Source organism: Prosopis cineraria, unplaced genomic scaffold, assembly GCF_029017545.1.
Source record: "Prosopis cineraria cultivar Desert tree isolate PC_DT_omini unplaced genomic scaffold, ASM2901754v1 PC1447, whole genome shotgun sequence".
Taxonomy (NCBI): Eukaryota; Viridiplantae; Streptophyta; class Magnoliopsida; order Fabales; family Fabaceae; genus Prosopis; species Prosopis cineraria.
Window position 1 is genome coordinate 14,955 of NW_026556772.1, and position 10,039 is coordinate 24,993.

The 10,039-nt window shown below is 35.9% G+C and overlaps 1 protein-coding gene across 1 annotated transcript; it reads right to left on the bottom strand.

Moving 5' to 3' along the window:
• Window positions 1–3,354: 3,354 nt before the first annotated feature.
• Window positions 3,355–8,569, bottom strand: LOC129300142 (uncharacterized). Its single transcript, XM_054938674.1, has 12 exons — window positions 8,124–8,569; window positions 6,611–7,369; window positions 6,376–6,512; window positions 6,176–6,296; window positions 5,982–6,080; window positions 5,586–5,885; window positions 5,365–5,472; window positions 5,180–5,251; window positions 4,932–5,018; window positions 4,675–4,746; window positions 4,249–4,338; window positions 3,355–3,567 (listed from the first exon to the last, which is right to left on the bottom strand). The coding sequence occupies exons 1-12, from the start codon at window positions 8,367–8,369 to the stop codon at window positions 3,415–3,417; spliced, it is 2,244 nt and encodes a 747-aa protein (XP_054794649.1). The 5' UTR covers window positions 8,370–8,569; the 3' UTR covers window positions 3,355–3,414.
• Between the last annotated feature and the right edge of the window lie 1,470 nt (window positions 8,570–10,039).

Genomic DNA, 10,039 nt, shown 5'->3' on the forward strand with positions numbered 1-10,039 from the left:
TGAATTCGAGACCAAAGTGTACTCACGGTTGATTCATCTAAATAGTAGAGATATTATGTTCTTTAGCACTCCTAATCATCTTCCCCGATATGAGGTCTTGAAAAATACAGTGAGTAGAACAAAAATGAGTCCAACAATTTGCTTGTTTTGTTAGCTTACTTATTGACAATAAACTGCAAGCTAAATGCAGGACATGTCACACATGTTCTAATTTCATAGCATAAGAAATAATCACACTCCCTATTCCTTCAATTGAAAAAGATGACCCATTTGCTGTACTAATTTTCTCGTTCCCACCACTAGGGACGTATGTACTGAATAATTTTGAATTAGAGGTCATATAATATGATGCCCAAGTATCAACAATCCATTTGAAATTAGTAGTAATGGTGAGTAGAGCACAATTACCTCTGTGAGTCATTGAGACAGTATGATTTGATTGATGATGTTGATCACCTTTTTGAAGTACATTTAACATCTCAAGTAACTTACCTAGTTGCTCCTTATCAATTTAGGGCACTGGTGGTGTTAAATCTGGATTTTGTGATTGTACATCATGCGATGTTTGGTAACCTCTAGTCTTTCCTTTTTTCGGTTTCCAATCTACTGGCTTGCCATGGATTTCCCAACAAGTATCACGTGTGTGTCTAGTCTTTTTGCAATGGTCACAAGTAATCTTCCCTTTTTGGCCCTTTTGGTTATCACCACTCTTGCTGACAAGTGCAACAAAGTCTAGAGAAGGAGATGAAGATGGAGTAGTTCCAAAAAGCATTACCTTTCGTCTAGAATCTTCACAACATACCTTAGAGAATAGTTATCTTGTTGATGGGAGTGGCATACAACTCAGAATCCTCCTTCAAACATCATCTAGAGACTGATGAAGTCCAGCGAGAAATTGAAAGACACGTTCACCTTCAATTTGCTCCTTATAGCAAATAACGTCTCTGCGACTGGACCACTCCACTTCTGTCATCAGGTCCAGTTCTTGCCAAATGGCCGTTAGTTCTAAACAAAAGGCAGCAACCTCATGTTCTCCTTGTTGTAGCGTCCAGGCCTTAGTTTTAAGTTCATATAGTCTTGACAGGTCCTTCCCATCAAAGTATGAGTCACGTACTGCCTTCCAAATCTTATGAGCTATAGGAAGAAACATGAAACTCCATGGAATTTCTAGAACCATCGCATTTATCAACCACAATGAGACCAGGGAATTTTTGGCATGCCAATGTTGAGCCTCCTGCAATTCGGACTTCTCTAAGATTCTCAATGAACCATCAATATAGCCCACCTTCCCTCTTCCTCCCATCGCAAGTTTCATCGCTTAAGCCCACAGCCGATAATTTTCTCCACTAAGCTTAACAGTGATGATATACATCGATGATCCTTCGTGACTGGTAGTCGACCCAAGGGGACCGCCTATCCTACTCGGATCAGTTTTCAAGGACCCATCGTTCTTCGACATTGAGGAAGAGAGATTTGGGTTCAACTCGGTCTCGACGTTTTCTAAATCAGATTGATCGAAAGTTTCAAGAGATAAGCCAAGCTCTAATCCCATATAGCAATAAGGCTTATTGAACTTTTGTATTTCAGCTGAGAAAGAGTGCAGGGATAAATAGAAGAGAAACACGATCAGATCTCCAAGAATTAAGGAGATTGACCCAAAAACGAATATCCTATAATAATAACAAACAAATACACGAGTTATTCTCCTAAACTATTTACAGCAAATATATACAATAAATATTAGGTCTAACCACAGTGGCAAACAGCTTAATTGCTGAAATAGTCAAACAACACGAGTTCCCTAAGACCATAGTTTTAGATAGGGACTGTATGTTCATCAACCACTTTTGGAGGGAATTATTTAATTAGGAACCATGCTGAAATATAGTTCAGGTAGCCATCCACAAATGGAGGTAGTAAACGGCAGAGATAGGTAAAGATGTTAGCTTGAGCTGAATTTTGGTTCAATACTACTTACAATAGATCTTTGGGTGCCACTCCTTTCAAGGCTCTACATGGGAGAGATCTGCCTTTCATTCTTAAGTGGAAAGATGATGATTCACAAGTGGAGGATGTTAATGACCAAATTAAGAATGGAATGAGATTCTGTAGAAGCTCAAATCTCACCTTGAGCAAGCTTAGGCCAAAATGAAGGAGCAAGCAAATAAGAAGCGAAGAGATGTCAAGTTTCAAGTAGGGACAGAGTATATCTGCATATTCAGCTGTATAAATTCAAGAATCTAGCTAGGAAACAGCATGAGAAACTGGCTCCAAAATTTTATGGACCTTATGAGGTTTTGCAACACGTGGGCAAAGTGACTTATGAACTTAAGTTACTGAGACAGCAGGATTCACCCCATTTTCCATGTGTTCCAGCTCAAAAAATCCATTTCAACCATTGTGACTGCCCAACAACTCCCAAAGTCCTTATCCGAGGATTATGAACTGCAAGTTCAACCTAAAGATGTGAAGAAACTGAGAAAAATGACAGATGGCAGCAAGTTCTCATTAAATGACAAGATTAACAAGATTGTGACAGCACTTGGAAGGATCTAATTGTGATTGTGGCTCAATTCCCTGAGGACAAGATGGCACTTCTACAGGAGGGAGATGACGAGACCAGTACATTTAAGAGCCATGTTTATAAAAAGAGGCCTGCCAAAACTAACAATGAAGCCCGAGACAGCAGTGAGGACCAGATAAAAGGGTACCAAAGTGGGCCCAGGGCCAAATAATACTGGAGAGAACAGTGGCCAGGTGGTTATCTAGGGTTGTGTGCCCTAGAAACGATAGACATTCAGACAGTGGCTTGTGGGGAGAGCTCCTGACCTATCAAATGTCAGGGAAGTCTTTATGTTTCTATGTTATTTCCTTTGGTTGTTTTCTATATTATTTCCTTTGGTTGCATTAGGATCATTTTCACTGTATTTTCTTCCTAGTTAGTTAGTCTATCACTGTTTTCCTCTTCCTTTACCGATAGAAGTTGTAACTAGCTATTTTATTGAAGTAATATCAGTAAGTTTCCCCGGTTCCATCAGGCTGCTACAAAAGAAGAGGAGTTAGCATAATTAATGGATAGTGAAAACTGAGTGCATTAAGAATTTTTAGGACAAATGACTTTCTAGTAGAACTGCACTCCACACGACTCATCTTTAGCCACAAAAGGGGGGCCAAAATTATACAGAAAATATTTTCTATTTTCATGAGCAGAACCCATCTGACAGTTCATTGAAGCAAATGCCAACCCAACCTTTCAAAATTCCAAGGATAATAAACTGATGCAAATATTATCAGCCAAATGCATAATACTAACCAGATAGAAAGTTCTAACAGAACAGAAGGTAATACCAATTCAATTCAAGTAAATAAGAAAAAAGTAAACCTACACTCAGAATTCGGTTACATTTAAGTCTTTTAGGTCAACAGATCATGTTCCGCTTGGACAATAGGTGTCAGTACCTGAAATGTTGGAGCTAAACCAGGGCTCCTGAAAAAGCGACCTCTTGTAACAGATTGGATCCCATCAATCTGTTGCAATTCTTGGATAAGAAATTCCACTTCAGACCACTGTACAAAATTGACCATATTCTTCTTTAGTAATACACTTACTGATGCTTCAGTGGATGCAAAATCCACATTCCGCCGTACAGTTATTTCCAGAATTAATTGGGATTGGGAGAAAATTTTATGCAGAATATGAGATAGAATACCATCTCAAAGTATAGGCACTTGGCCAGAAATAGCAAAATGGAACAAAATGCAGGTGCCAGCTATTAATTACTATTCCCAATAATCTCATGCAGTCAATTTTGTGGCCACACAAGCTCACCCTAAAAGAAACAATTAACATGTTCATTTGCATTCACCATGGACTACGGTACCAGGAAAAGCAACATGACAAGAGAAAAATGCTAAAAAAAAACATAACTCTCTTCATTCGCATCATAAATAAATACCTTGATGTTTAGCTAGAAAAATAGGTCTAATTAGTAGCACCCATTCCAGATAGGCAGTCCATAATTGTTAAATAGGAGCTTAGTTTCAAAATAAGAACATATATACATTATTTAACAAAATACATATCACAAAGAGCATAATTTCAAAATAAGAACATATATACACTATTTAACAAATACCAACACCAGCATTTAATTGATAATACACCAGCAATTATAGGTATTTCCTTCAGCGTCATTGATCTGATAGAGATGATTGCTCTTTTCTCATTTACAAATTTAATATTTTTACCTCCTCATCAGTTTGAGCTGCTTCCAATCTCTCATCCATGGGGTCATGGTCCCCAACTACAGATTTCAAGGACTTCAACAATGGATCAGGCTGCCATAGAAGGGAATGCATTTTGTTAATTGTAAAGGGTAAATAGATAGTGTTTTATGTATTGGCATGATTAGTGGATACGAGTATTAAATAATATTCATTATAAATAGCCAGAGGGCCGTGATGTGATTAACAGCTAATTTCATGGGATACAACTAATATAACCATTACGTATCTAGTTCAGTAAGTGCATATATACATAGACCTCTATAAATGATATTTCGAATCAATGAAATGAATGGATTAAACCCTCAAAAGTAAAGCTTCTGACAAACTCTGTAGTTTCACCCTAGTTTAAATTAAAAGCTTAAATGAAAACACACAAACATATATTACCATGATCTCCTTTAGTGACAAAAATATGCGTTCATGCACAAAGTCTAATTGATGAACTTTTGCCTCTACAACCTGGAAAACAACAAAAAATCTTAATAAGGATTATAGAAATCATAAATGATTAATTAGTTGCACCAATGTTAAGCAATCTGATAATTGATGGAAAAATCACAAAAGTTGTTCATGACATGCATCAATACTCTCCCTTTTCATCTATTACTGAAAAGTAATCTCAAATTTCCTAGTCTGAAAAATACCTGACCAATCTTAAAATATGATGCTGGGTCTAAAGTTGCATCCCATGATACTTCTGTCTGATGAATTAGTGCTGGAACTCCTTCGACCTACATTTGTATTTGATCAAACTTACAAACTTGTCACCTTCATGGACTTACATGAAAGGCACTCCAGGCCCTTCACTAAACATATGCCCAACAAGGCGCTTAAACTATTTTAGGTGACTAAGTATTAACTTCCCAACTGAGAATCAAATGCTTTTATATACCTCAACAAAAATGCCAAAGTAAGTTATTTTCTGGACGGTACATTTTACTATATCACCAACTTGAAGTCTAGCCTGCCATTAGAAACAGAAAAAAAAAGTTGAAGACCAGTTGGTGTCACATTCAATCAACAATATTGATACAAAGATTTTGCATCTCAGTGTGTGTCTGTGTTTTCACTACTTACCATAAGATTTCTCTTCTTCTCAACAAACTCTTCATTCTCTTTTGGTCTTAATGACAATATGAGCTTCCTTAGTTTCCTGTCCGCCAATACTACATTGACTTTAACTTTCTGCAATCATATCATAATATATATATATTAATATTAATAATATTCAAGCTTCACTTTTAAAGGAAAACTTCAGGACAGATTAGAAAATAGCACAAAAGTTTTGAATACTGGACCTGGCCAATAAATGATGACAAGAACATAATTTTATCTTGGTCATAAATCCTTAACAGATCTTCCAATTTCATATCCGGCGAAATTTTCTCTTCAACTATATTATCAATCTTCATGTGTTGAGGAGAATCACGAGGAAAATACTTGTTTTCAGCATCATAATTTGCAATAATGCCTAAGTTTTGCTTGTAGATTGATGGATCCAAGCCCTTTCGTCTTAACCAAGACTCAAAAGCAAAGAACTTCCACTTGGCAGCAAGATTACGATATGGCAGAAATCCTACCAAGGAACCAAAAGACGCCTGTAAAATGTTTTAATTAGGTTCAGAAGAGATATATTGAGAAAAGGCCATTAAAAACAGAGTGGAAGCCCATCATACTGCCCTGTAAGTACTTACAACAAAACCTCTGGTACTACAGCTTATTAGTTCCACATCTGACCTATCTCCAGTCCTAACCAAATCTTCAGCCCTGGTCCAATCAGTATCTTCATTTTCCTTTAGAAATGAGAGCAAAAGTTATCACCAAGCATTTGCAGATACATGACAATTAAATAGTAGATTAATCACTTATGGAACATGAACAGTCTAACCTGAAAGTTTTTCATAGCTATGAGATTTTCTAATTCAACAGTTCTGTTGTAATCTCCAGGATTCTCAAAACCAATCGCTTCTCCAGGAGATTTTGAAGTTTGTTTCACAGACCGGTCTAATCTACAAGACAAATACATGAAATCTGACAAGAATTGCCACTATACAATGACATCATGTAACAGTAAAAGAAATCCCAGACCTTGTTGGTTTTCCCTGCAGTGCAGCCTCAACAGGCAACTTGACACTATAATCAGCTGAATTTAAATCTGACTGTTGATTGGAATCAGTTTGCTCTTGATGAGACTCCAAATGTCTCTGCTTGTGTTGCTTCAACCCCTAAATGACCGAACATTTAAAAGTGTGTGTGTATATATATATATATATTCTAGCCATGCATAATTAACTTCTCTATGGCAATGAAAATAAATACCTACATCATCAATGACGCTCACTTCTCCAAACCCCTCACTTTCTCTTTTGCCAGTTGCTTTGTCTGGACGTTCCAGCAAAGTCAAGTTTCCAGTTTTATCATCTAACTCTTCTTTTCTCATCTGCATATCATTACCATTGTTCATTTGGGAATTTGCATGATCAGAAGGCTCTTGCTTCTGATCAGTCCCCTTTGCAATTGATGGCTCAGGCTTCCTCAATAGGGTCATATCAGCTGGTTCTTCTTTCATCACCTTCAAATCATTATCATTGGTCATTTGGGCATTCACAGGAGCAGAAGACTCTTGAGTCTGATCAGTCTCCTTCGTGAATGATGGTTCAGGCTTCCTCAATAGTGTCATGTCACTAAACTTGTCCTTTGATTGCCCATTCCACATTTTTAGAGACAAATTTGGTTTTATTCTCAACTTTGATGAAATGTCTTCATTGCCATCCTCATTATGCACGGTTGGCTTTCTTAAGATGACATTTGGCATGCTACTTTTTGTTACATTCACTGTCTTACTTGCTGGTTTGGTTCGTTTCTTAATCTCCAATGAGGCTTTGTCATCATCAGATTTGAATTTTGTTCCTTTAACAGGAACAGGTCGTACTAAACCCAAATCATCTAACGAACTTGAAGATTTCCTCTTAGACCCCTCAAATGGAACTTCCCCTACCTCAATAAGTTTACCCTTATTCTTATAAAAGGATTTCTCAATATCAAGATAAGAAGCTTCAGGGTTTGCCTTTCTTCCCATTATCTGAAGCACCATATATAATCATAAATGAAAGAGTTATAAGTGCACACATACTGGATCATTGAACGCCATAGTTACCAGACTAATTCAAGCATTCGAATGTACATTAACCACATCAAGTTATGTGAAACAAAGTAATTTTAGAAAATTTAGAAGAAAAAATTGCCAACATAAAAGCAGAGCTTATATTTATTCCTTCAGCCTCTTTACCAATTTTGGTCAGCATCACCTCTTCTATGAGACCAAAAATAAGAATGTCCGCATGGATGGCCTAAGTATGCGACCAATCTTACTCATGTTTTGCATCTTTGACACTTATATCAGACTCAGACATGCATTAAATTACATTTAAACACTATTATTCCAATATTTGAACTGTGTTATGTTGGCTCCTAAGATTATACTATGTAATGAAGGGACAAAAACTGTAGAAGAAAAGAAACGTAAGAGACCTTGGCTAGGGTAAGCTTTGGGTGCTCGCCAATTTGAAAGAAACAAAGCTATTTTACCAACATCACTTCTTCTGTGGGACCAAATAAGAATGTCCGAACGGAAGATCCAATTATGCGACCAATATCAATCATGTCCAACATCTTTGACTCTTATATCAGATTCAGACACGCTTTAAATTACATTTAAACAGTATTATCGAAATATTCGAATTGTATTATGTTGGTATCCGTGGTGGTGCTCCTAAGACTACACTATGCAATGAAAGAGACAAAAACTGTAGAAAAAAGAAAGAAACACAAGAGACCTTGGCCAGCGTAAGCTTTGGGTCCTCGCCAATTAAGCGCCCGAACTTGAGTTCCATCTGGTCAAACCTGTCAAGCTTGGGGGCCTCATCCCGTGAGGCACAAAATATGAAGGCATTTGATATTTTATTGAAATAAAGGATTCTGATAGCACTTCTTCTCTTCGGTGAAATTGAAAGAAGGCTGGTTCGGCCGGTGAAGAAGGGTTTGCCGGAAATGGCTGTGGTGATGAGAGCAAGACCGTCCATTTTCCTTAGAGCTTGCTACTATTATTCTCATCACAGTTCACAAGGCAATAATGGAATTAGCCATTAGCCACTGTTCTTCTATATCGTGTGGGTTTTACTTTGATTGTGCTGCCAGGGGAAAAAGATGATGCTTAGAAATATGGTGGGGATAGATAAACGGCTAGCAAAAACAGGAAGAAAGTTGTTATCCTCCCCAGAGTAACGTGGCGGCATTTTATAACGTTTAGACTTCAGAGGGAGAATTTCCCCCACTCATTTAAATACGCCAATGCGGCTGAGAGTGGGGATCAAGCTTCGTCTAAACGTATGTGGTCTAGTTATAAATTACAAATTTAAATTTATCTTTTTATTAAATGAGTCACGTCAAAGTTTAAAAAAGCCAAGCTATATACTAGTACCCTATAAATTTATTTACTTATTTTAATTTAATACAATTTAATTAAATGTTAGATATAGATTTACCTATATTTATATAAGGGTGAAAATAATATTTACTTATATTTATAATAACTACTTTTTATCAGGGTTTTAAAAACCGGACCGAACCGGCCGGTTCAACCGGTTGAACCAGGAACCGGCTCCTGGTCCGGTTCGGTTGACTCCTAAAAACCGGTCAGCAGAGAACCGGTCAAAAACCGATAAAATCGGACAAAAATTGGATCGGTTCTCATGAAAAAACCGGATAAAATTTAAAAAAAAATAAAAATAATAAATTAAAATTAAAATTAAAATACATCTTTCTTGATATTTAAATGAAAAGATTCAGTTATAATTAATATTAATTATGTATTTATTAATAAAAAATTATATTATCAAGCATCTATAATATATTTTTGAAAAAAAATGCATATTTAAATGTATTTTTATTTAATTATGATACATAAATTAAAAATATATTAATTTAATATCAACCGGTTCGACCCCGGTTCGACCACGGTTCGATCAATAAACCGTGAATCAGTGCCTCGTCCGGTTCAATGACCAGTCCAATTTTTAAAACCTTGCTTTTTATTACCCCGCATGATGTAGAGAGATTATAAGTAATAACTTATTAAATTAAGAAGAAATTATTTTTTATATAAAAGGAAGATTTAAAAAAATAATGAAACTAAAATTATCTACAGAAAACAACCAAAAAATAAAAACTTGTCGGAGGCATGAGTATAGCAATAGCCATACACATACTAACCCATAATATTATAAGTGGATGCAATTAAAACTTGTGAAGTAAATATGCTTAAGCTGCTAACCCAAAAAGAAAAAAAGAAAAAAAGAAAATTGGAACATCTATATTCCCATAATAACTTACATTCCTGTCTCTCATCAAATTAACTACTATAGACAGATTAGACAACTATATATGTGTTGAAGATATGCTTTGCACAAACAATTATTATTAGATTATATTCGTCTCGATTATTATTCATAATTTCTACATTTGTAATTCATGTGATTTATACTATCAATACAATGAAAAAGGATTAGCGCATTGTAATCAGGGTGATTCATGATTGAAAATTAACAGGAAGAAATACATCAAAGAATCTAATAGTGTTGAATTAGTTTTTGAGGACAATGGAGTAAGTGTTTGTATCTTTTGTATTTCTTTTTTATAATTTGAATCTTATCAATTACATCAAATATATGATATTTATTCAATCTATAGGACA

What these genes read in the sequence shown, in the direction of transcription:
- LOC129300142 (XM_054938674.1), bottom strand. Translation starts at nt 8,369, where the DNA reads ATGGACGGTCTTGCTCTCATCACCACAGCCATTTCCGGCAAACCCTTC. An exon ending in CAAAGCTTACGCTGGCCAAG is followed by an intron (nt 7,370 to 8,123) that starts GTCTCTTGTGTT and finishes ATGGTGCTTCAG; the next exon opens with ATAATGGGAAGAAAGGCAAA. An exon ending in AGAAGAAGAGAAATCTTATG is followed by an intron (nt 5,252 to 5,364) that starts GTAAGTAGTGAA and finishes TTCTAATGGCAG; the next exon opens with GCTAGACTTCAAGTTGGTGA.